We start from the raw sequence: 27,604 nt of genomic DNA on the forward strand, positions 1-27,604 counted from the left end.
TGGTGAAAAAAGAGACTTGCCCAAGGTCACACAACTTGTACATGAAAGGGATCCTAAGATAATTGACCTGGAACTGGCAGTATCCTATCAAATCCTACCCTTCTCCTAAAGTCCAGGAGGAGAAATGACTTGAATAAGATCACACCGGCAGTAGACTGTATGACAGGATTTATATTAGTGGTATTGCCCTTTCAAATTCCATTTGAATGAGCTAGAAAGAGCCCCTTGACCTCTTCTAGCCCTAAGCATCTCTGTAAGGCTACGTCTTGGAAGAGATGCTGATTAGCATTGGGGGGAAAATTCATACTGAGAACACCCCATGCTGATGAACCAGTGAGTATAGACCCAAAGACAAGCAAGGAGTCCTAGCTTCATAATTGACTTTCATTCTTTCCATGATCCCAAATTCTGATGTAAGGAAAAGTCTACACACCATTATCTTATTCTGAACATAGGTTGAAGATATGAGAGAGGTCAAGATGTCACTAGTTGTGGTTGCTATCTTGTAAAGGAATACTTTGGGCAATTATTCCAATTTTTTTTTCATGAGTTTTCCGATTTCCTTCACTGTATAAGGTTAACAATAGTTGAAGGCTATTTGATGAGCCAGTTTGAATACATGGAGGCTCCCTGAAGGCACGGACTGCTTCATTTCCTAGTCCCTGCCAATAGCAGGTGTTTTAGAAATGCCTGTTAACTGGTTATTTTTATAATTTTAGGAAAGTCAAAGCACAGGCTTTTTCTTAACTTCTTGCAGGTGATTTGAGGGGAAAGCCTAGGCAAGTAGAAGGATCAGAAAAGGTTTCATGTGGAAGATTTTCCCACTGGAGCTTAACATTGGGTGGGTGGGGGGAGCATCCGAAAGAACTTTGAGAGGTCATGGCTAGCATCCCTTTCCTTTCACACAACTATTCCAAGACTGAAAAAAATGTAGAATCATAGCATCAGAGAGCTGGGAAAAACCTCAGAGACCATTTCTAGGACTTTTGGTTTTGCAAAGCACTTTAGAGATATTATAAATTAACTCATTAATATTAAGAATATTAACTCATTTGATATTTACAACTAGTATATGATAGAGGTAACCAATGTGCCCATGGTCATGCCACCAGCAAGCATTAGATCATGACCTCCAAACCAAGTGCCTGTTATGGCCCAGGCCAGAATTCTTTGCATTATTCAATGCTGTCTCTCCTTTCTGTTTTATGTTTCCTCAAGGTATATTAATCTTTTTAGAATGATAATCCCCTGAACCTGGGACAGTAGGGATTGGAAACCCATTAGCTTTGAATATAAAAAGTGTTCTACATATTAGCTCCTATTATCCTCTGAATGATGGAGAAAAGATTGATGATCCTGTGCATTTTAAGAGTCTTCTGAAAGGAGATTCATCGGCCTGTTGATAGACATTTCTGTGTGAGACTGTGTGATGGAATGGCTCAGGGGTCATCTCAGAGTCTGAAGGAGCTGGGTTCAAGTGCTGACCCATGCTGACTGTGAGACCCTTGGTCAATCTCTCAACTTCTCAGTGATTGGCAATCCTTTCCTTCTGGAAGGTGCAAAAAATCTATCAGTGAGAATTGATAGAGAAAAATCCAGGACTTGCCTGTGTTGATATAATCACAGACCTCCTCCTGGCATGGAAAATATAAATATAAAGAATGACTTTAAATGAAAGAGCTTTCATTTTAAAGGGATAGAAACATAGGAGATATCAATCAATCAATCATCTGCTCTGTGCCAACCACTACTAAGCACTGGAGATACAAAAACAGAAAAAACAGTCCCTGACTTCAGGGAGTATATAGTCAATTGGAGGGGATAACAAAAGTCCTTCCTCCCTGCTACCATTGTTTTGCTATTGGTTTGAGTGGCTGTCTAGCTGCATGATCTGAATTACAAATTTATAGAGTTGAAGGGGCCTCGAAAACCATTTCATTTGACTTGTGCTGAAATAGAGGTCCCCTGTAAAATATCTTCCACAAGTGGTCACTTAATATGTATTTATTCATTTATCCTGTTTGATTGACTAGCCACTGATTAGTGATGTGCAATGAAAGAGAACCCCCCACCCCCCCAAAAAAACCCTTTCTGCATTTGAAAAGCTCTCATCTTTGTTATAAAATGATATATTTAATTAACATATTACTAATATTTAATGTATTACTAATCAATAAATATAATTAAATTTTCTCTTAAATAAAGCCAAAATAGAACCTTCTGCAGCCTGCACCCATTGCCCCTAGTCATGTTCATTGGAGTCGAGATCCATGCGAATTCTTCTTTCCGTGGATCTGCTTTCATACATTTGAAAACTGCTCACATGTCTTAATCTTCTCTTTCCTGATCGTTCCCTCAAGAAATGTAGTCTTCCTTTGTCGTGTTCCCTAGTCCTCTGACCATCTCATTTGGTCTCTGCAGGATGTACTAAGGCTAATCAATGGTATTTTTAAAAGTTGGCTAAATTTCTGGCCACAGTGAAGTATCAGAGTAATTAAAATCATTGTTCTAAACCTTATGTCTCTCTTAATGGAAATGTGCTTTGTTGAAAAAAGCAATGAACTGGGAATCAGAAGACCTGGATTCAAATCTTTGCTCTCCTTATATTCACTATCGATGTGACCTTGGGCAAAGCATTTATAATCTTTCTAAGCCTCATTCATTCATTTGTAATGTTATATCTATATCAATATTTTATATAATACATTTTATATAAATATACATATGATTTCCCTAGTAATATACTGTAATAATCCCTATGTTATTATCTGTAAAGTACCTTGATGTTAAAGGGCGTAGAGTGTCTAATCTGGGATTAGGAAGACCCAAGTTCAAATCTTGTTTAAACACTTACTAACTGTGTGACCCTGAGCAAGTTCCTTAACCTCCTTCAACCTGTTTTCTTAAGCATAAAATGAGAATAATAATAATAATAAATAATAGTAACTGACTCCTAGGGTTGTGAGGATCAAATGAGATAATATACCTAATAGATCCTCAAAAAGCACTTATCAATTGATTGCTGGATTTTATCTCTTTAATCTTCAGTTTCCATGTTTGTAACAAAAGAACATTGGACTAAATTATCAATAAAATCCCTATTTCAGTGATTTTTAGAGGGAGGCAATGATAGAAAAAGAGGCAGGGGGTCAAGAATGAGACCAAAATCAGTGATAAGACTGGGCTTGGATCTGGTGATGGTCAGGACAAAGGAATCTGAGAACACGACTAGTCTAAAATGAGTTCTTCATTGTTGGGCTGGTTTTTTAGTTTTCACATTTCTGTGTGACTAAATTTTGTGCCCATGAGGGTGCCCCAACAATGTGCCAAATAAGTGAAAAGACTAAGACAATAGCTGGGGGGAAATCAGTGTACTCAGTACGTGTTTCATTGTATTTTCTCCTTCATATGATTCCGCCTTCTGTAGCCCCCTCACTCTTCTCCTACTTTCCTCAGTTAATTGTTACCCCAAAACCCCAATTATTTAATCTCTAGAAAAGAAGAAAAGGTCCAGAACATTTCCATTCTACTCCTGACTGAATCCAGGACTAATTCTATATAACTCCAATTCTTAATCAATCATTTGAGAGTTAGGTGCAAAGTACATTGCTGGGTGCTGAAGCACTTATTCCATTGGGCAGGAGACTGCAGAAGGAGAAGTCACGTTAGGGAATAGATAAAACTGTAGACTTGGGGTCAGGAACACCTAGTTTTACAGCCTGCCTGCTTCAGATGTTAGCTGGCCATGTGCCCCTAGGACTTCTGGGCTTCAGTTTCCTCATCTGTCAGTTGAGGACATTGGACTCATTGGTCCCTGAGGATCTTTGAAGCTCTGGATTCACAGTCCAACGATACTTTCCTTCTCTGGATCTCAGTTTCCTCTATTGTAAATTGATGAGGTTGAACTAGATAGTCTCAAATGTTTTGACTAACTCTATTAAATGGGAATAACACCTGTCCTCACCTTCTTCTCATCATGATTATTTGATCAAATAGGAAAAAGGAGATGGTAAAAGGAAAATCTTAAGGAAAATATTAGGAGATTCTAACCTTAGTATTAAAAGTCCAGTAGTATTTGTCAGTTATTCTAGGGTCTTTCTGAAGAGACATAATTTACAATTGTGGTGCTTTAAAGTCTGACTTTGTCCTTATCATGATGTGGACCAAAGGAGCAAAGAAAGGGCAAATAGGCAGATGCTCCCAGTGGGGAACAAAGCATACTTGAGAGTTCTGTCTTGTCATGTGCTGATCTTTGGTCCTTTTGGGGAGGTCCCTTTCCTTTAGTGTTCTGCTAAGTTAGCATAATTCAGGACTTAGACTTCTAAGTGACCCACAATCCTTGGCTAGAAGTTCCTTTGGGTGACATGTTTATTTTTCCTGAATGAAGAACATCAGTCAGTATATTTTTCAGACAAGAATATCCAGATTGATAATATATCCTGACTCCATGAGATCTACCGTCTTGGCTCAAAAAAGGACTGTTAAAATAAATAAAAAATCAATGGGAGTAGTAGATTGTAGTGAAGGAATTTATTTGCTTCTTGTAATTTGCCAGAACATTCTGCTGCCAAGACATTCTATCACTATAATATTCCATTTCCACTGTATTCCACTGCTATGACATTTCTACTGCCATGACATCTATTTCTATTGCTGGTCACAGCATTCCATGACCATGTTATTCTATTGCAATAGAATTCCATTTCTATGACATGCTGCTGCCATTTTATTCTGTTGTCACTCATTCTACTGCCATGTCATTCTACCACTATTATGTTCTACTGTTATTACATTTTTAATAACCATCATACTCCATTGCCACAATATTTTATTTTAACAATTTTCTAGTGGCATAATATTCTACCACCCATACTACTCCATCATCCCAACACTCCATTAAGACATTCAGCCATAATATGGTATTGCCATGCCATTCTATTCCGGGTCACAGCATTCCATTGCCATGATATTCTATTGCCATAAGATTCCATGTCTGTGACATGATGTTGCCATTCTATTCATTGTTATAATATTCTGCCATTATTACATATTTATATTATTCAACCATCATTACATTTTACAACCATCATACTGCATTGTCACAACATTTTATTGCAACAATATTGTGTTGGTGTAATAATCTACCACTCATACTACTCCATTGTCCCAATATTCCATTTCCAAGATATTCAGTCATAACATGGTACTTGCCTCACCATTCTCTTGCTGGTCAGAGCATTCCATTGCCATAAGATTCCATGTCTATGCTATGTCCATGATGCTGCCGTTCTCTCCATTGTCATAACATCCTACCATCATGACATTCTAGTGCCATGACATTCCATGACCAGGAAAGCCTTTTGCCTTAGTATTCTATGCAAATGTCACACCATTAGTTATTTTTTGGTGTTGTCCTCTTCATGATATGTCATTAATTTCCCCATACCAATTGTAGTCAGAGATGCCTACAGAAGGGAAATGTTGGGATATTCTAAGCATAAAATGAGGTTGTTTTTAGGTTTTGTGCTGGGAAAGTCCTAAGATACTACATAAGTGGAATCACAACTTATCTTATTAGAAGGACTGGTATTCAGGGCACTCAGAGAGTCTCGTATGGCTTTCAAAGTTTTGGGTCATCCTTGGGGAATGGGGGTGGGGTGTCTGCGTTTCAGATATAATCTGACTGAGGCTCTGTGACTTCACTGAGGAATCTCAGGGCAATGCTGATGTACTTTCCTGTCTGATCTTGCCTCCCCTGTACCACAGGATCGATAAACAAATAAGCAGGTTTCGTGGATGGTTACCTAGAAAGCCTATGAGACTGGACAAGGAGACACTGCCAGACCTGGAGGAAAATGACTGCTACACTGCCCCTTTCAGTCAGCAAAGGATCCATCAGTGAGTGTTTCTGGTTAAAAGCATCTCCATGAGCATGGATAGAACCTTCCCCTCCTCTAGAGCTTTGTGGGGTGGGAGAGTGGGCAAGATGGAGACAAGCTCAATTTTTTAATTTTATAATTTTTTTTGAGATTGGCTCTCTCTTCCTTGTGCAGCCTGGAAGCACCGCAGCCAATCATGAACCTGATCTACCTTTAACTAGTCTGGGATCTTTGACCTACCCTCTGTGACCTGGACCTATTCACCTCTTCTTGGTCAGCCTGGGTGGCCTTACTCTTAGAGGTTCACCATATTAATGTGGGACTTAGTGTGCCTAGGCAATAAGTTTAACCCACTGCTGCTTAGAACCCTCAAGCTCAAGTATTCCACCAGCCTCAACCTCCTCCTCAGTTATCAGAGACCACCACTGGAGGACTAGCTTGAATTAGCTAGGACCACTTGATGTTGAAGCTTTAATTTTCCTGTATACAGGAAAGAATGATTCTAACAGAATCCTGAGGCAGTGTGGCCCAGTCAGAGGCTCTGGGTTCAGATTCTCCCTGTGTAACTTTGGGCAAGTCATTGACCTCTCTAAATCTCAGTTGCTTCTTAAGAAAATGAGGGAGTTAATAAAGCTTTTGATTTTAGGAGACCTGTGAATTTCTTTTTTAATAATTTTGAAAACTGTGTACCAATACCATAGGTTACCTTTGTAATAATGAGTTTATATTTATTTACATACACACACAAAAATATATATATATATATATATATATATATATATATATAGAGAGAGAGAGAGAGAGAGAGAGAGAGAGAGAGAGAGAGAGAAAGACAGAGAGAGAGAGGAAATATATAGCTCTATAGGTATATAGTTTGGTACATTTAAAATCATGAGAAGGGATCTCTGGGTTTCATTAGACCCTGCCAAGGGGAGCCACAACACGAAATAGGATAAGAACCCCTGTTCTAAGTCCATGATCTTAAACTTATTCCTTCTGAGCCTCAGTTTACCCATCTGTAAAATTAAGGGGTTGTCTTCAGTGACCTCCAAGTCTTTTCCAGTTCCAGATCTAAGATATTTTCTCTCTCTAGTCCCATTTCCTCATCAGTCAAAATACGTAGGTCCGTTTCTATGATCCTGAATTGAGTAATCTCCCTTGTCTCAGTTTCCCTCTCTGTAAAATGAGTACTCAGGCTCTGAAGTGCCTCCTAGCTCTCCTGCTAGGATCCTACAGTCCAGTAACCAATCCACATTCTTCATCAGTGTTCTATTTGCTTCTTCCCACAGCCTGGTTCTCATCAACCTTACGACCCATTTCATAACCCTCTCTTAGAAACAGACAGCATCCCCTCACTGATGGACCCCCAAGTTTTCCTCTCCTCTCTCTTGCCTCTTATACAAGGTGTTCCTCCATTCAGTTTCCAGAACCTTTATCTTCCTTCAAGGCTCAGTTCAGGTGACTCTGGTGCTACCTCTTGTGGGAAGCTTTCCCTGATTCCTTAGAACTCAGTGATTTCTTCCCTCTTGAATTGTTTATCTTGTATTTTCTTGGATATTTGTATTAGCTCTCTCTCCCTCCTCATTCCATTAGAATGCAGACTACTTAAAAGAAGAAAATCTCTATATCTCCTGGGTGTAGCACAATACTTTCCACACAGTATGTGTCTAATAAATGTTTGTTGTATTAAGTGTCACCATGAGTAAAGCCCTTTGTTAGTTACTGGATGAGAATCAGTTGAAAATAATAGAGAATCTGGGCAAACAGAGTAAAGTAATTGGTTTCTCAGACAATAGCGAGAAGAAATGGATTGCTGGGTGACTGCTCCAGCCTGGACCTGAGCAAAAGATAGCCACTATTGATATGTTGTAAGATAAAGTGGTGATCCTTGGGCAATGCAGATAAAATCTGTACTTAGACCTGGATTCAAAACCTGTCTCAGACTCTTACTAACTTGTAGAGATTTCTGTTCATCTCTCTTGGTCATAGTTTTCTCATCTGTAAAATAAGAGAGTTCAACTCGGTGACTTGGAGGGTCTTTCTAAGCTCTAAATCTGTGGATCTGACCCTGGAGACAGGAGGACCTGAGTTCAAGTGTGACCTCAGACATTTGACATTTGTCAGGTGTGGGACTGGTCCCAATTGCCTCACAAATAACTTAATTTCAGTCAATCAAGCCATCTTTGGTCTTATAACTGAGTCTAGGAAGAATGGCAAAAGGGAAAGAAGCTATCTGAAGTAAGATGCTTCAGGAACATGGTAGGGCAGATGGTGTGAGTGGAAAGCCTCCCGGAGAAAATAAGCGACCAGAAGAAAACCTCTCTTTCAAGTCTGTGCTATAGTAAGGATATCCTATAGTGCACCAGGCTAGCTTCCCTCTTCGATGAGGTCCCACGACCTCCTGATACTTTTACCCCAGAAGTAGAGATGGTACCCGGAATGATGATCGACTGCAGGAGCCAAAAGGGAGCAAGTGACAGATGCCCCAGGCCCTTCCCTTCTTTGGTTTGACTCATTTAGAACTGGAGCAACCAAGAGGCGGCTCCTATTGGCCACTTGGGTAATGTTTGGGGAATAGAAAGTCAGTTAGACACTGGGAAAGATGACATAGGGATAAGTGGGGAGGAAAACGTCAGAGATTAGACAGCATGCATCCCAATGGAGGATAGTCATGAGTCACTGATGCCCAGGTTAGGGAATGAGACAGCCCTTGAAAATCCTTGACTGGGGGCGGCTAGGAGGGGAATGACTCCCTGAAGATTCAAATGGGTCACTCAAAAAGCTTAAAAAAACAAAAATCAGGGGGCAGCTAGGTGGTGTAGTGAATAAAGCACCGGCCTTGGAGTCATGAGTACCTGGGTTCAAATCCGATCTCAGACACTTAATAATGACCTAGCTGTGTGGCCTTGGGCAAGCCACTTAACCCCATTTGCCTTGCAAAAACCTTAAAAAAAAGAAAGAAAAATCAGAATCCTTGTCCTAATCAGGGGGAAGTAGAATATATCCAGAAATTTTGGTTACTTGGTCAAGTAAATTATATATCATCTGTACATGTCGCTATGTGTCTATATATATATATACATGCATGTTTATGTTTAGATATGTAGGTATGGAAAAAAGAAACAAGGAAAGAACAAAAGGGAGGGGAAGAAATGAGGGAGTAGGGAGGGAAGGAAGGAAAGGAAAGGAAGGAAGGAAGGAAGGGAGGGAGGGAGGGAGGGAGGGAGGGAAGGAGACTCAAATTGAGGACAACTCAACCAGGACACCCCCTTGGTGAAAAGACAAAGACATACTAACTAGCCTGAGGCCCTAGCTACCTCAGATGAGAAGCTGAGCAAAAGCCAAAGGACCATACCCACTGAATTTGGTACCCTGGACCAATGTACTTGCTGCTTCATCTTAGTTAAGTCTCCAGAAGTTGACACTGGAGCTCAAAGGAGACTTAATTTTTCACTTAGAGATCAGGGACTGGGAAACTTTTTCTAAAGGGGAAAAAAAAACAGCAAGAAAACTGAAATCTGTATCATTCTTTATTTAAAGTCTGGTCATGTCTCAGTTGCTAATCTTGAGATTTCTGAGATGAGAAATAATAGTTGCTATTAAATCTTGATTCTGATTAACATGCAGATTGCCTCCTGGTATCTCACTTGAGTCCCACGAGTTCTGAAGCTCTCTTACACTACCCAGGAGATGTAGCTGATAAATGGGTGAGGAGGAGTCTTCCCCCTCCCCACTTCTTTGGCTGGGGTCATTGTTTCAGAGTCTCTTTTTCCATCAATAGCAAATTATATTATCTACAGCATCCCTGGGACCTTCTCCCCCCAAACTGCTGTTTTGTGAGACTTCATTTAGAGATCGGAACAATCTCTAAAATGTATGATGGTCACAGGGTCAAAGCTCTGGAGCTAGGAGGGGCCTTAAAGATCATTTTCCTAAGTCCAGTCTTCCAATAGGGAAAAGAGTATTACCTGAGTAATAGAAGAAGTATGATCTAGCCTACCAGGAAGATACCATGGGCATAAATGGGGAGGAGAATGTCAGAGAACAGATAGTGTGCATCCCAACAGAGGTTGGTCTTGAGATGCTGGTACAAGGGAAGGCAATGGAATGTGGGTAACCCCTGAAAATCCTTGAGTCCGACTTCTGTGGCTAGAAGGGAGATGGAGCTCTACTCTGAAACTCTATTGTATTAACGAGGAAATATAGCTGACAAATGACCTAAATTCTCTGAGATTAGATTACATTAGCTTCACTTCCCACAATTATATCCATTGGTTCCGTCTCTGAAAAAAAAAATGTCTTTCATCTGTCCTCTCCCCTCTCTTTCCACTGACATTTCCCTAATATAAACCACCATCCTTACCTGTCTGAAATACAGGATTGGTCTTTTGGCTCTCTAATAGATCTTTCATTAACCAGTCTTATTGTGTGCAGATCAGATCATCTTATTCCTCAGCTCCACAGCCTTAAATGACTCCCTATTACAAACCAAATAAATTTTTTAAAATAGTCTAGTATTTAAGGCCCTCCATAATCAGAGCCTTCCTTAAATACCACTGAAGGTGACTTTGACTGAGTCACCTAAACTCTTTGGGTTTTATCTCTTAACTTCAAAAAGCAGGAGTTGGACAAGACACCCTTTTTAGTTCCAAATTGACAGCTATCTCAGCTATGCAAGAAGAAATTGAGTTTAAAAGGTCATGACGTCAGTAACACACACACACACACACACACACACACGCACACATAATTTTATTAATGCTGTTGTTGTTATATGATGGGGAAAGAAGGAAGAAAACAGGTATTAGTTAATCAGACCCCATGCTAAGCTACCGTTGCATTTAAGCCTTACAACAATTGTCGGGGAGATGCTATTATTCCCCACCCCCCATTTTCCAATTCAAGAAACTGAAGCAGATAGAAGTTAATCAACTTGGGAAATCACTTTAAAATGAAACTGTAAGGTAAGTTGCAATTTTTCCATGAATGGCATGCTAAGGGGATCATATTTTTTTTTATTAAATCATAGGAAATATCACCAAAGGTATAACTTCAAAATATAATAGACAAAGTTTCATAAGCTCCTAGAGCTAGGCTTTGGGGACCATCTGGTCCAACTCATTCATTATATAAGTGGGTAAGTGGAGTGCCAGGGATGATAGGATCCTAGAACTACAGCTGCAAAACTCATTCAACCAATTCCCCATTTTGTATGTGAGGAAACAGAGATCCAAATAGAAGAGTCTTGCCAAAGACGATACAGATAATATGACCTCAGAAGTGCCATCAAAGCTAAGGTCCTATAAATCTAGAGAACTTTCATGATTACTTGGACTTTTAAATGAAACAATAGCAGCAGCATAGTCCTTCCTACATCAAAATTTTCTGTATCATAATTTTGATATAGGTTGGGTTGGTCTAAGAAATTAAGTGGGAATTTTGAGGGAAATTTTGCAGAAACTACAGAAGATGCCTGAAGGCCAGCAGATGACTCAGAAAATATTTAGGAAAAAATCAGAAATATATTATATACGTATATATACATATATATATATATATATATATATATATATATAATATTGTCCCAAATTTTACAATAAGATGCTGTAAACACCCCATAAAAGAAGAAAAATATCAGACTTCTTTTCTGGTACAAAGAGAGGGCCAAAATTTTACATGGATTTTTCTAGTTCGCAGGAATGCTCAGCTCTTAATCCCCATAATGTGGGGGAAGGACCACTGTAATTACTTCCTAAGAAATTTAGTACAGTGCCTAGCTCATAGCTGGGACTATATAAATACTTATTCCCTTTTGTGTGGAAAGAGAAAGTAAATACATGTGATATTTCTGTGGTAGGATCAGTAGTTCTTGACAACTAATTGGAAATTAGGATGAAGGAGAGGGAAGACTCCAGGGTGACTTAGTGAGCAAGCAGGCTGATGGAGAAGATTCCATGGCATTGGAAATGAGTCATCAGGGATAAACACTCTGTTTCATGATTATAATTAGTGATGCTTTGCATTAGTTATCAATAGTAGAATAGTTGTCATGGCAGAAATAAGAGATTTAGTAGAGAGGAAAGAATTTGAAAAAAATGACTTGAGTTATAGACACGTTCAGTTTGAACTGCTTAGGAAGGACATACAGATCTCTCTGTCCAGCCAGAAGTTGGAAATATTAGACTTGGGGGGGGGTCTTGGAAGTAGAGCTAAAGATACAGATTTGGGAGTCATCTGCCTAGAAAAGATCATTGTTTAGTGTTACTAAAGTCAGAGGAGTAGGGATCGTCAGGAAAGGTGAGTTGACCCACTGAAGAGCCAGGATAGAAAAGTCTGAGGAAAGATCCATGGATTTGGCAACTTGGGAAGCCACTGATGACTTCCAATTAATTGAACTTTGTGTGTGTGGTAGGGGAAGGGAAAAGGAGACAGCAGTAAATATTATTTCATCAGTGTGCTGATATACTAGAAAGAAAATTCCCTATTAATGTAGATCAACTCCAGACCTGTAACATCTTAGAAAGTTTCCTGAGACACTGTCCCAGAGAGGTCTCGAAGACACTCAAGTCTCAATGACCCCAGGGACACATCTTTATCTCCTCTACCTTGCTTCCTGCCAGTTGTTTGATCTCTTTGGACTAAATGGTTCCTCCCCGATGTAGTTGGTTCATTGGTATCAGGCCAGTTCACTTGGTCAGTGTGTATCATAGGTGAATCACCTGATATGAGTCTATAGTCCCTATGCCATTCTGCTTCTCATACTATCATGAGGTTAATATAGAGGCATTGGAAATATGTCATCAACAGATAAATAATGTTTCATGATTTTTAATTAGAAAGGTTTTGCATTGGTTGTCAATTCTGTCTGAATTCAAAGTAGATGAAAATGCAGGCAATAATGACAACAGCACTTAGCATTTGACTATCTTTTTAGAAATTATGCTTCTGTCAGACCCAGTGACAAGGACTGGTCAGTTTTAAGAATCCACTTATTCTCTATTTGCCTTTTACTTCTCTGTTGCTTTTCTGATTAGATAAAACTGTCCTTCATATTTGAAATGTCATTGGAAATGATCCAGTGGACAGTGATTATTTAAAATAAATCCCAGGCTAGGTGCTTTTTCTTCAGATAGCCAAAGGGAAGCAACTGTCATAGAGTGGATGTGACCCATGAGACAACCATCTTTTCCCATGAATTACATCACTGCTAAGGAAACCATTATACTAATGGCAGACAAATCTCTTGTGCCTCTCTTAGATTTGCAAAGGTCTGACTTTCATATGATCGGCCTCTTGCCATTCCATTGTGCCATCTTTTTCTTTCTTTCTTTTATTTTAGTGGAAAACAGTCAAAGGCAAAGCAGGGTGATTGGAAACCTTTTTTTTCAAGATTGACAGATCCTTAATGGAAATGTCAGAAACATGAATGCACTGGGTGTGTATTGCAAGTCTTCCCCTACCAAAGACCTGTCTTCTCTTCCATTATGGAAGCCCTACTGTCCTGTGTCGACATTACATGGAGGAGACCTTAGGCTGCCGGAATATTGTCAGCAGGTCCTTCCAAACCAGAGGGCTTGGTGTATGGGCTCCTTCATTCAGAAAGTAAGAGTTTCCATCAGATAATAGATTCAGAGCTAGAAGGGACTTCAGAGGCAATTTAATCCAATTACTTTCCTGGTGAGCAATCCATGCACTAGGGAAGTGTAGTGGACATTAGAAATAGACTCTGTGTCCTGATCCCCTGAGTACAACCAGATTAGCCAAGTTCAGAGAAGCCCATTACCAGCAGGATGACCCCCTCCCTGGAGGTGAACTTCTTGTGGTTTGTCCATCATTCTTTTTTTTTCAAGGCAAATGGAGTTAAGTGGCTTGCCCAAGGCCGCACAGCTAGGTAATTAGTAAGTGTCTGAGACTGGATTTGAACCCAGGTCCTCCTGACTCCAGGGCTGGTGCTTTATCCACTACACCACCTAGCCGCCCCCTGTCCATCATTCTTAAAGAGGACTATGAAATCAAGGAGGCGATGCTATGACATGCAAGTGAATTGGATTTAAGGGAGAGAGGGCTGTGCAAGGCCACCAGCCTCACTTTCTCAGAGCCATCTGGATCCAGTGACCAGATATGGATCATTTCTTTTGTCATAGAATCTCAACAAATGTGGAAGAGGGGTAGCTAGGTGGTGCAATGGATGGAACACTCACCCTGGAGTCAGGAGGACCTGAGTTCAAATGCGGCCTCAGACACTTAACAATTACCTAACTACATGACCTTGGGCAAGCCACTTAACCCCATTGCCTTGCAAAAAAACTAAAAAATAAAATTCATAAACAAATGTGGAAGAGTAGTGATCTGCAGTGAGGGTTAGAGAACTCCCATGGATAAAATTATAGATTTTTTAAATTAGAGTTATGTCAAATATCTTGTTTATAAACATATAGATGCACTTTTTTCACTGCATCTGCAATGTCCTCGATGCTGGTGTTCTCTCTATCGTTGGAGGCCATATCTTCATATCTTCTGTAGCTTTGGTCTAGATCTCATTGAAAATGCTCTTTTAGAGAATCTACCCCATCTACTAGAAAGCTTTCTGTGCTTCTATTAACATTTCATGGATACACCCATGTGCTTACACCCATTTCATTGACCTGTTCATTGAGTGAGAAGAATACTTCCTTTTCTTCGAGTCCAAGCAGCAGCTGCTGTGTGAGAGATTACTCAACTGCTAGGAATAAGATAGGGATAGGGGCTAGACATGGGATTTCACTGATGGGGAACTTCCAGGTGAGGAAACCCCCTCTAAAAATGCAGGTTGACACATTTTCAGCATCTTACAACAACGATAGTAATACAGTAGCTGATGTTCATGTAGCATAAGCATGCAAGATTCAAATTTATTATCTCATGTAATCCTCACAATAACCCTTTCAATCATCTCAGTTTTTCAGATGAGAAAACTGAGGCAAATAGGTTCAAAGACTTGCCCGATGTTATACCAATAATCATTGCCTGAGGAAGGATTCAAATGCAGGTCTTCCTGGCTCCCAGATCAAATCTCTTACCTCTCTTCCTCCTAGGGCTCTCTGGAATGAAGGTATTTGTTGGGATATTTGAAATACTGGGCAATTTCCCCAATGTCATTAGATCTGTGCACTAGGGATCATCGGAAAGATTGAATCTAGTTTTTCCTAACTCTGAAGAGAACTTTCTATCCATTGCATGTACCATATTGCTTTTTATCTATACTAAGATGCTATTTGGTCATTTTGATTGGGGTTTTATTGGCAAATATACTGGAGTGGTTTGCCATTTTCTTCCTCCAGCTAATTTTACAAATGAGAAAACTGAGATAAACAGTGACTTTCCCAGGGTCACTCAGCTAATATGTATCTGAGTCTGATTTTGAAGACCAGTTTTGTTGACTCTAGACCTGACTCTCTAGGGTGCCCATTATCTTGAGATGGAGACATACAGAAAAATATGTATTTATATGTGTGTGTCTTTGAATATGTATGCATATGCATATGAAGAGAGATACATAGAAAGAGAAGGGGAAAGAGGGAGAAAGGGGAGGAATGGGAAAGCTAAACAAAGAGAAAGACATAAACACAATGAGACACAATTCTGTTTGACACATGAACTGAGTGACTGAGGGCCAAAAGAAGGATGATAAGATCAGAAATATCCTTTAAGAAAATCACTTCCGAAAGATTAGAGAGGGGGAATGACTTGAAGAAGGGAGACCAAATAGCAGAAGTCTAGGGGGAGAGAAATCATGGGGATCTAGACTAAGAAAGACTCTGTGAGGAGAGAAAAAGTTCAGCTGGAAGAGAACTAGTGGAGGATGATATGCCAATATTTGGCAGCTGGTTGGTTATGTGGATCGGGGAAAGTGAAGCATCAGGATAGGCAGCCCCTGTTGTGAACCCGAGTGACTAATAGAAGAATAGTGGGTACCTTCAAAATATGTAGGTTTAGGGGGCAGCTAGGTGATACAATGGATAGAGCACCAGCCCTGGACTCAGGAGAACCGAGTTCAAATCCAACCTCAGACACTTAATAATTGTCTAGCTGTGTGATCTCGGACAAGTCACTTAACCCCATTGCCTTAAATAAATTTCATATACATATATATATATATGTATGTATGTATGTATGTTTAGAAAAGGGATGGGTTTGTGAGAAGACATAATGAACTCAATTTGGGAGCATGTTGAATTTGAGATGCCTGTATGACATTGCATTTGAAACATCCAAGTTAGCAACTGGAGATAAAAGACACTAGATCTCAGGTGCAAGGATGAATATGTATTTTTAGGATTTATCCGCATGAAGGTGATAATTAAACTCCTGAAAAAAAAAGATCAACAAATGAGAGAATAAAGAGAGAACCATGAGGAGGCAGGACAAACCTTGGGATATAGCCACATTTATGAGGTAGTGCTTGGAGGATGGACCAGCAAAGTAGACTGGGAAGGAGGGCGTGGGCATTTAGATAAGAAAGAGAAGAACCAAGAAAGAATAATGGGACAAAAATGCAGAAAACACAGACTATCCTCCAGAATATTCAGTGGTATCAGATAATGAGGAGAAGCTGAGAAGAAGGAGGCTTTAGGAAAGGCTTGGTTAAGAGATTGGTGACTGAGGCAGCTAGGTGGCACAGTGGATAGAGCACTGGCCCTGGAATCGGAAGGACCTGAGTTCAAATCTGGCCTCAGATAATTAATTACCTAACTGTATGACCTTGGACAAGTCACTTAATCCCACTGCCTTGCAAAAAAAATGAAATTGGTGACTGGAGAGAGTTGGTTCAATTGAGGAGGATGAGGTCAGAAACCACACTGCAAAGGGATGAGAAGAAAAGAGTGATTCTGTTGAGTGTGGATGAGGTCAGAAACCACACTGCAAAGGGATGAGAAGAAAAGAGTGATTCTGTTGAGTGTAGACTACTTTTCCTTAGGAATCTAACTGAGGGAGAGGTGTGCTGCGAGATTATGGCTGGAAGGGATGAGAGGATTGAATGGAGCTTTTTCAGAATTGGGAAGACTTGGGTGAGCTTGTAGAGATCCAGGAAAGAACTGGGAGATAGTAATGATTATTGACGAAATGATCGGATGGAAAAACATAATAGGGGGGAGACAAGGGAGATGAGGGTGGAAGGTAGAGAGATTGATCTTGGCAAGAAAGACTACTTCATCAAAGACTGGAGGAAAGGAGAGGTGAAGGAGAAGAGGAGGAGGGTCAAGAGATTTCCAAGTGGGAAAACTCACTATGAATGGTCTCCCCGTCCTTAATAAAGTATTGAATGAAACCCTCAACTGGGAGAGAAGACAGAGGAGTTGTGGGTGGGTTGAAGAGAGAAGAAAAGGTTTAGTGTCTGTGGGGAGTAGAATACAATATCAATTAAGAAGGAGTAAAAGGGTGGCCATCTTCTGTCTGACAGAGTAATTGCTGGTCTTCTTTGATAGGGTTTTCTCATTGGGAGAAAACAGGTCCAGGAAAATTACACACACACACACACACACACACACACACACACACACATATGCTTGCATATTTGTGTATAGATCTGCATAAATACACACACAATATGAGAATTGGTGCATGTAAATACATGGATGAACTATATAAGTTCCATATATAGAAATAATATATACACCTATACATCCAGTATATAGAAGTGGAAAAATAGGTCTTGAAACAATTCTAATTATGTGTAGATTATGTGGGAATGTGTTATTCCATACATTATATATGTTTACATTTTTAAATAGGATCAACTTTTCCAAAATAGATCTAGTGCTGAATTGTATACATGTTTACTTATGGCTACACGTTTCAGAGGCATAGGGGACTCCCAAGTGAAGAAACTTTCTCTATGCATTCACATTGCCCCCCTTCCCTGCAATATGTATTCTTTTTTTAAGGTTTTTTTTTTGCAAGGCAATGGGGTTAAGTGGCTTGCCCAAGGCCACACAGCTAGGTCATTATTAAGGGTCTGAGGCCAGATTTGAACTCAGGTCCTCCTGACTCCAGGGCTGGTACTCTATCCACTGTGCCACCTAGCCACCCTCATGCAATAGATATTCTTAAGACAGTTAACTAGAAAGTTGAGTGGTTAAGTGACTTGCCCAGGGTCCCCCAGCCAGTGTATGTCAGAGGCACAATTAGAACCATGTGTTTCAGCTTCTAAGGTCAGCTTTCTATCCTCTGGGTCATGCTGCCTCTCCATCATCCTCTCCTCTGTTACTCCAATAAGTCTTTGATCTCAAAGAATAAACTTCCTCATATAGTCTGGTTCACACAAAAACCTACCAAATCTGATCCATGTGCTCCCATATGTTTGACATATAGGACCCTCCCAACACGTTGGGAGCCTTCCTTGTAAGGTCTTCTCATTGTATAATGACCAGCAGAGTGTGCAGGCTGTCCAGTGGTTGTTCCTTGTTCTTGCTATATGGTCAGCCCATCTTCTTTCTGCTTGGACATTTCTCCAAGGACATTCTCCTCCAAACCATTACTGAATAATTTCTCCTTTATAGCAGGTTGCAGCCTACCATAATCCCCCCTTTTTTTTACCCTCAACTTGAATTTTTCAGGGAGCTGGTATTCAATAAATAGCATCCATCCAATATGACCAGAAGATTACTGGTGCTAAAAAGATACACTTTTGTTTAAGATAGAAACTTGGGATCAACCATTTCCAAAAGCCAACCCAGCCTTTTTCTCCAACCTAATTATAAATCCTCCATCAAAATCCTTCTCAATTGCCTCATTGTGCTTATCAGTCTGGGGACCTCCTGACAGGCACTGCAGATGGACCAAACCTGAGCCCAGAATTAAATAGGAAGAAGAAATCAAGCCAGGTCACATTTGGGAAATTGCCCAGAGTTCCATTGATCTTGAACTGTTCACTGTTGAAACAGTTCATCATTTTAGACCATGTGGTTGGTGTACGTGCTGAAGAAATGTTTTTTCATTCATACATCTGTTCACTAGTATTGGGTTATAAGGCTGCAAATTATAGAATACCAGGACCTCAGAAAAACCAAGATTGCAGGAGACTCCAAAGGAAAAGCCACATGTTCACCATTAGTAGGTGCAGTGATGGTGAGGGTGGAGGGGTATGCTAGTAGTCATAGTTTGTATTTGGATAGTTTCCTTTAATGTTTGCAAAGCACTTTACATCAGTTGCTTCATTTGATCCTCTTAACAACCAGGTGAGTAAGATGCTGCTATTAATACTATTTTACAGATGAGAAAACTAAAGATCAGCCAAATTAAGTGATTTAATAAGAGAGGTGTTATGGGATGGTGGAAAGAGCCCTGGATCTAGAATCAGAGAATTAATATTTAAATCTCTTTCTTACTACTCTGTGCCATTGGGACAAGTCATGTAACCTCCATGAGCCTCAGTTTCTTCATCTGTAAAATGAAGGGAGGTAGACTAGAGCATGTGCTGATTTTGTGACATCGAACTCTTTGGCAGTTTGATGAAACCGTGAACCCTTCTCTGAAAACTATTAAATGTATGGGAATAAAATTACATTGCATTAGAAAGAAAACCATTTTGGTTGGAATGCTCAAAGTCTGTGATGCTATAATTCTGTAGAGTGTAGGATTGGAACCCAGATATTTCCAACTCCATGCTCCTCTCTCCAGCAAATTACCAAAGGGAAGGTTGACTTGATGATGTTAGCTCAGACACATATGGGTAGGGAAAAAAAGAGAGCCTGTCTTTGTGGAGGAAGAGGAAGGGGAAAAGTCCACAGCCTGGATTTATTGTAGGACTGCCCTTAAGGTATAACAGGACCCAAGGCAAGGCTCCCAGCACACTGGATGAGCCTTCTATGGAGAAGCTAGGAGATGGTATAGCTGAGAAGTATGCAAGATGAAAAGACACAGTATGGGAGCTTGTGATCTACACCACTGGAGAGTGTGAGATCACAGATCCATGGATGCATCTAGGAAGTCATCCAAATGACAAGCTTGGCAGGGGAGAGAAAGAAAGAAAAATAGAGAGGAAGAGGGAAAGAAGAGAAGAACAAAAGAGAAGGAGGAGGAAAAGAGAGAAGTTCACTCAGACCATTCTTACAGCAGTTGTAACAGGAATTGTGGTCCTATTGGAATAGAACCATCATTGGCACGGAGACCTGCCAATGTATTAACTTCCTCAGCCAGAGCAGGTTGGCATCTCTTCTACAACAGGCCTAGAAGGTTGGCTAGGGCAGCGAGAGGCTAAACAACCTAACCCAGAGATGAAAAAATGATGCAGGCAGGACTCAATCCAGGCCTAGATGAGTCTGGCGCTACTCGCTAGACAGCACAGCCTCTCAATAACTGGTTTCCTTGATGGGTTTCTATGGAAAAGGGATGCTGAGGGATGGCTTGGTGGCAGTGGATATAGAGCACGGGTCCTGGAGTCAGGAGTACCTGACTTCAAATTCAGCCTCAGACACTTAATGATTACCTAGCTGTGTGGCCTTGGGCAAGCCACTTAACCCCATTGCCTTGCAAAAACCAAAAAAAGGGGATGCTGAAAATTTATAGCAAGGGCAGGATTAGCTGGTTGAAATATGTTTGTATGTATCTGGTTATGTCTTTGGACTTTGATTTCCTCCAAGGTAAAATGAGAGAGAGATGAAACTTAGAGACAATCACTAAGGACTGTTTCAAGTCTAGGTCTGTGATCCTTTGAGTAAGGAGATATCTAAAAAGATCGATGGGGGCAGCTAGGTGACACAGTGGATAAAGCACCGGCCCTGGAGTCAGGAGTACCTGGGTTCAAATCCGGTCTCAGACACTTAATAATTGCCTAGCTGTGTGGCCTTGGGCAAGCCACTTAACCCCGTTTGCCTTGCAAAAACCTAAAAAAAATAAAAATAAAAAAATAAAACAATTGATGCATTTAGCCACTAATGATGATATAAATAAATGTATTGGATCACCTAGTTATTTAAGTGCTCAGGTTTGGGAGAAGGTGAGATATGATAGAGATGGGGGTAGAAATGGAAGACTCCTGAGCTTAGACTGCTGTCTGAAGACAGACTCTGATGGACTTCAGAACTTCATGAAAGCTGGGGAGTCCCTTGAAAGAGTTGAGTTGGTGATGAAAGGGAAATGGAGAGTACACTAGAGAGAGAGAGAGAGACTGTTCCTTTGAAAATCCTAGAATCACAGATTTAGAATTGAAAGGGGCTTTTGAGGTATAGTAATCCACCACCTTCATTTTACATTGGAGAAAACTAGAACCCAGAGAAATCAAATGATTTGCCCAAAACCACAAAGAGAGCTTCATAGGTGGGATTTGAACCCTGTTGAACCCTGAGTCCATCCTGATCCAAGCCTGAGCTCATCCTGATCATGAGTCTCAGCATTTTGAGCCAAGCATCATTCTCATTTTAAAAACACATTTTTGCTGTACCCATCAGTAAAGTGTTCATATTCATATAACATTGTAAAGACAGAACTGGTAGCTAGGATCGATCGAATCATCTAGCAGATGTATTTGGCAATCTCGCCTGGTTGGCCTGTGTTTATTTTTATTGATCTCACAGATTTCGAGAAATCCCTCAGGAAAGGCGGGAGGTTGGGGTTCATTTAGGTCAAATTGAATGTTTCATTTTTCTGCCCCCGGTGACTACAAACTATCTCAAAACACTTGTTTTATTACTTTTGTTCATTCTTTTTTGGCCTCCCAAAAAGATGCTGGTTGTTTTTATTGCATTGCACTGGGAGGGAAGACCCAGATAAAGACTTCAACAAAGTTTGAGGTTGTTAGGGAAATTAAGCAAATGATGCGTCTGAGGCTCAGGGAAATTAAGCAAATGATGCGTCTGAGGCTCAAGTTTTTGCAAGAGCTGGGGTTTCTGTTCATTGGGATGTTATTTTTGAACTCTTCTTCAGACAGTAAGACCAATCAGCCATAAGGAGAAACCTCTACCCCAGGTTTTCAGAGACCCAATAGCTAACCTGTACTCTGTGATTTATTACTTTTGAAACCACCTTACCCTGGGTCACTCATCCATTGTATTCCTCCCTTATCTTGTCTCTGAAGAAATTTTAAGATGAGTTTCCCCTGAATGATGAGTTGGCATAAAATAATCTGGAGAAAGGCATTATAGAGTAGAATGGCCTCACATATATTAAATCTGCCCTGCCATCCATAGAAGTTATTCTCCAAAGTCTCATAAGAGGGTAACCTTGGCAACCAAACTGGTGTTAACTCTTTGAGGGTATTGATGGTTTCATTTTTTTTTTTTTTTGTGACCCCAGAGCCTAGGAAACACCCTGAGGCCAAGTCTAAGATACTCAGACTTGGAACAAAAAAGTCTTTGATTTGTCCAAAGCAAAAAGTCATCTAAATGTTCCATTTTATGAGTAGTAATCCATTTATGCCATCATTTTATAAGTAGGTAAAAGGGGATAGAAGCTAAATGGTGCTATAATACATAGAATGCTGGATCCAAGAGTCTGGAAGAGTTATTGTATGCCCACTTAAGCCTGTTTGTCTCATTTTCCTAATCTGTCAAATGAGCTGGAGAAGGAAATGGCAAAACCTCTCCTGTATCTTTGCCCAAAAAAGCCCAAATGTGGTCATAAAGAGTTGGGCACAACTGAAAACAACAAAGTTGGCAAATGGGGTTTGATTTTCAAGCAGAGGGAACCCACCTATTTAAACGAATAAGTCAGTTTTCAGGTACTTCCCCCCCTTTTCTTTCATGTATGTAAGAGTGTGTGTGTGTGTGTGTGTGTATTTGTGTTGATTCAGACATGTTACTGGTGTTGGTAGGAGTGGTGTCATTGGTCTAGGGAGCACCTGATAAAGAAACTCCTCCCAACAATGAATTTGACAACTCATCTATAACTTAATCTTAAGAATGGGCCTTATCCATTAGAGGATAGATGACTAGGGACAAAGTTGGTATAAACCAGAGGAAGTCTTCTCTTCTCCAAAGCTATTAATGTTACTCCGTCCACTCTGCTTCTCGGCCCTTTTCCTATGCTTCCAAATTAATATTTTAGCTTGTTCTGCGTACTCCTGGATGAAGAGGTTCTTGCTCCAGCCATAATAGGAAGTTGTCTCTTCAGTTCAGCCAGCATGATCCATCAGGAGCCTCTTTCCTTACCTGGAGGGTGTTCCATCCACTCTTATGCATTCAACTTGCTTGAACAGAACTTACCGTCAGCTGATGAATCAGAATATTGACAAGGATAGCAGAAAGATGAAGTCAGTTCATTGACTTTTTTCTCCTCCCTTTATATATCAGATCCCCTAAGATTGTGTTTTAATAATAAGTTTCTTCTCATGGATCTGAATTATGGCCAAGATCCAGATCCCCTTGAGTTTCCTTTACCTTTAGATGATAGATGAAAATATCAGAAAGGCAAGTCCAGAATTTATTAGCCTTTTACATTGTGAGGCTGCGAGCAGAAAAGCAGATCCTTAACAGATTTTTAAAGCTTATCTCCCAGGTTTCCTTTAACCATAAGGGCAACCAGAGTGATAGCACCAGCTGCTCCAGTTTTCCCAGCAAGGAAGGAAGTCCCTGCTGCTCAAGGGAGGACTCACAGCCTGGGTTCAGATCCCACCTCTGCCTCTGGCCAACTTGAACCTCAAACCTTGAGTCTCATGCAGCCTCTGAGGCTGAGCACCTTCATCATTTGTTGGTGTTGAGTTGTTTCATATGTGTCTGACTCTATGTGGCAAAGATATCAGAGAGATTTGCTGTTTCCTCCTTCAGCTCATTTTCCAGGTGAGGAAACTGAGGCAAATAGAGCAAGAAGGATCTAAGATTAGACTTGAATTCAGAAAGAGGCGTCTTTCTGACTCCAAGCCCAGTGCTGTATCTACTGTATGAGCTAGCTGCCTTAGTCACACAGTTGGTAGGTGTCTAAGGCAAGATTTGAATACTAATAACATCTAACTTTCATATAGGACTTATTATGTGGTTGTACTTGGATCTTCACAACAACCCTTAGAAGCAGTTACCATGATTACCCTCATTTTACTGATGAGGAAACTGAGGCAACCAGAGATTAAGAGACCTACTCAGAATCTTACAGCTAGTAAGAGTTTGATACCAGAGACTCAGTCTTCCTGACTGCACATCACCTAGATGTTCTAGGTTGACCCTAGGTCTTTCTGACCCCAAAATTGAACATTGTCCTTCAAAGCACACTGCTTCTGAGGGCTAAATTATTCTGAGTAAATCCCATCCAAACTAAGTTAACTTGGGTGAATTATTATTCCTTTCTTTCTTTCTTGAGGATTAAGCAAATCACTTTTTTGAAGTGCCCTCATTATTTTCTGAAGAGAGTTTCCATAATTCAGTAGAGATTAAATACTTTATAAAATTTTAACTGAAGGGACTCTGCTATGCAAGACAGAATTTCTGAAAAAAAGTCAAACAAAATGAGACCTGTTCAATCCATAAGTAGGGAGAATGCACTCCTTAGCAAAATAGTTTTGCTTTCCATGCACGTGGGCAGGAGCAAGAAAATGAGAAATTGAAAAGCCTCTCTTCTGTTCTCACCCCTGACGGGTGTCCTGGATTGGAAGTTCACAAAACGATAGAACTGGAAACTATTTTGGTAGACATACAATGCAACCAGTAGTAAAAAAAAAAATCAAACACATTCTTGAGGCTATTTGGCAAGTGATTGTTATGTTTTTTATTATGATTTATTCCCCTCCAAGGATTCTGTGACTGACAAACGCTGACCTTGTTGGTCTTTGCCCAAGAAATTCACAACCCTTACTCCTTGCCTTATCCCCCAGGCTTGGAATTCTCTTCTGCTCCCTGACTCTTCTGATTTCCTCCCCCTCTCAACTAAAGTCCCAAGTAGGCTTTTCTGATTCCCCTTTGATGCTGGCATCTTCTCTCTGAGATTTTCCTGTATATATCTTGTTTATAGGTTGCTTTTTTTGGTATATTGTCTCCTCTTGTTAGATTGGGAGCTCCTTGAGGACAGGGATGATGTAGGGTGTTTAGCATCATACCAGGAACTTAATGGATAAGAACATAACAAGTTCATTAGATAAAACTAGAGCATAACTTTGATTAATGCTTCTATGATTAATTTGACCTTTTCTCTCTTTCCAAATCAACTTATTACAATTTGAAATACTTTTAATTGTTAGGAAGATTCTTAGACTAGAAAGTTTAAATTCACCTCCTTACGAGTCCCCCCCGCCATTCTTCCTTTTTTCCTTTGGGACCCCTAGAATAAGAACAGTTGCACTTCCACTGGACAGCTTTTCAAATACTTAAAAACAGCCTTCTCTTCCCATCCTTAGCTCCTTCAACTGATATTCATATCATCACCCTTGACAGTCTCTAAATTAACAGAGTCCTTCCTAGAATGTTGTCTCCAGAACTAAAAACAATCTACCCCAGGTAGACTCCCACTATGAAGGGTATAGCAAGATTCCTATCTCCTTATTTCTAGAAATTGCCTCTCTAAGTAGGCTAACAATTCATTCAGGTTTGTTGCTTTTTTTATCACATTCTTGGCTCATCCATAGTTTAGATTCATCCCTAAAAAAATAAAAGCCTAAATGTTTTTCAGATAAACTAATAACCATGTCTTTTCCTTTTTATTTTCACAAAATTGATTTTTTGACCCAATTTAAGACTTTACATTTATCTCTGTTAGATTTTACCGTACTAGTCTTGGCCCAGGGCTTTAACCTCTGATATTTTTGGATCCTGATTCTGTCACCCAGTTTATTACTTTTCCATCCAGGTTTATGTCATGTGCAAATTTATCAGATAATCCAATTATGCCTTTAGCTAAGTAACTCAAAAAAAGGTTACTTTTTGGTCCTTCTGCCCTTCCAGTGTCTAAATATACTGACTGGGAATGTTAATAAGTGAAGATATGAAATTAAAGGTAGCCTGGTAGAGTGAGTAGAAGTTAGACTTCAGATTCAAAAGATCTGCATTCAGATTTGGCTTTCAACACATCTTCACTAGAACCCCCCATGGACAAATGGCTTAATTCTTAATTGGCTCTCTTTGTTTCTAAATTGGATAGATTGTGCATCAGTAGAGGTAATTTTTGTGCTGGGAGGTTCAGACTAATGAGATATGAATGAAAATATATATATATATATATATACACACACACACACACACACACACACACACACACACACATATAAAACAAAGAGGGACAACGGTGACCAGGGCAAAGGAGTATTGTTCTGGAGAATCACAGGAATAACTATCTATAGTTCAGTTGATTAGGCACATATGTTCTAAAAACAGCAGTTCTGTTGATTTGATTTTTGAACCCAAAGCAAGAGTTGGAAAGTAAGGAGAAATGGTGGTATGAAATGGCAGGATAGATGATGACTCAATGACCTGTGATTGAGTGAGATAAGATGGAACCCAGTAAATTATGAACTAGGAAAGGTGAGTTTGCATTTTCTTTCATGCTATCTAAGCCAACTCAGCCCCTCAGGCAGGAATTTCAGAGTGGAATCAAGTAAATGCTCCCAGGGTTTTGGGAAGCTAGATTCTGGAGATCCAGTGTGTAGAATGCCGTTAAAGAATGACAATCGGCATGGCTGAGGGTAAGATAGCTTGGATGGATGAATGGATGGGTAGATAGATGGAGGGATGGATGGATGCATGGCTGGATGGGATATGAAGCAGTAATGAGGAGGGAAGAAAAGAGAAGAGGGAGAGAAGGTTGGACTAATCTAGCCTTTTCTATTCTTGCCCCATTCAGTCCTCACAATGATCCCATTATTTAGGTAATAAACATTATCTTTTATCTCCATTTTGTAGATGCAGAAAGTGTGAGACAAATTGCCCAATATCACAGGGTTAGTAAGAGGAAGAGATGTAATTGGAACCCAGTTCTTTTGATTCTAGAATCTAGTTCTCCACATTGAACCTTGCAATTTCTCAAATTGTGGATAAGTTACACTTTGAATAAAAATATAAAGATTATAAAATATAAAAGTCAGTAATTACTCTTAGCAGTCTTCATTTGCTCAAGACATCGAGATTCAAGATTGCTTTGATATTGTTAAATGAGTCCAACACTTTGGAAATTGCTGAGCAGGTAAACATGTTTATAGACAGATGGGTTTATTAAAATCCATTCTAATAGATTTCAAGACTGCTTATTTCATCACAATCTGTCTTCAGAGTGAAAACTGTTTATCTCTTCTGGTCCCACGTACTACTAAATCCTAACTTGAGTTACAAGCAAAGGATGGAAATTTCATCTTTCTGAAGAAGTAACTTTATGGACATTCCCTCTATTAGAGTAGATCTCAACCCACTAAACATTAAGTAAATGACTCCTAGAAAATAGCCTTTAAAAATAGAGAGAGGGTAAGTCACTCAGGGTTAAAAGTTAATATTACATCAACAGCCATTCATTCTGCAATCTTTTTGCCGGCCTCTGCACTAGTGCTATTTAAATGTCAGCCTCCTTAATTCCAAGGCTGGTATACTCTATGTAACAACAATAATAAAATAATAAAAATAAAATACTTTAAAGTTTCTTGTAACAATACTGCAGGGTCATTGCTATTACCCCCATTTTGTACCTGAAAAAAGTGAGTAAGAGAGAAGTGAAGTGACTTGGCCAAGGTCATACAGCTAGTAATCATCTGAAGTAGGATTAACTCAGCTCTTCCTGACTCCCAGTCTAATATTGGTATCACCTTGGTACCTCCTTTATCTGATATGTGACCTACTGCCTTT

At 39.9% G+C, this 27,604-nt stretch overlaps 1 protein-coding gene across 6 annotated transcripts in view; it reads left to right on the forward strand.

Moving 5' to 3' along the window:
* Positions 1-27,604, forward strand: part of ANO4 (anoctamin 4) — a 413,892-nt gene that overhangs the window by 302,059 nt on the left and 84,229 nt on the right. For 5 of the 6 annotated variants that reach the window (XM_074226672.1, XM_074226673.1, XM_074226675.1 and 2 more), the window contains one exon: positions 5,767-5,898. The exons of the other annotated variant lie outside the window; for it this stretch is intronic. In XM_074226672.1, the coding sequence (XP_074082773.1) occupies positions 5,767-5,898 (132 nt within the window). The remainder of the gene's footprint in view (positions 1-5,766; positions 5,899-27,604) is intronic. 6 annotated transcript variants of the gene reach the window in all.

The sequence above is a fragment of the Macrotis lagotis genome, chromosome 2 (genome assembly GCF_037893015.1).
Source record: "Macrotis lagotis isolate mMagLag1 chromosome 2, bilby.v1.9.chrom.fasta, whole genome shotgun sequence".
Classification (NCBI taxonomy): domain Eukaryota; kingdom Metazoa; phylum Chordata; class Mammalia; order Peramelemorphia; family Peramelidae; genus Macrotis; species Macrotis lagotis.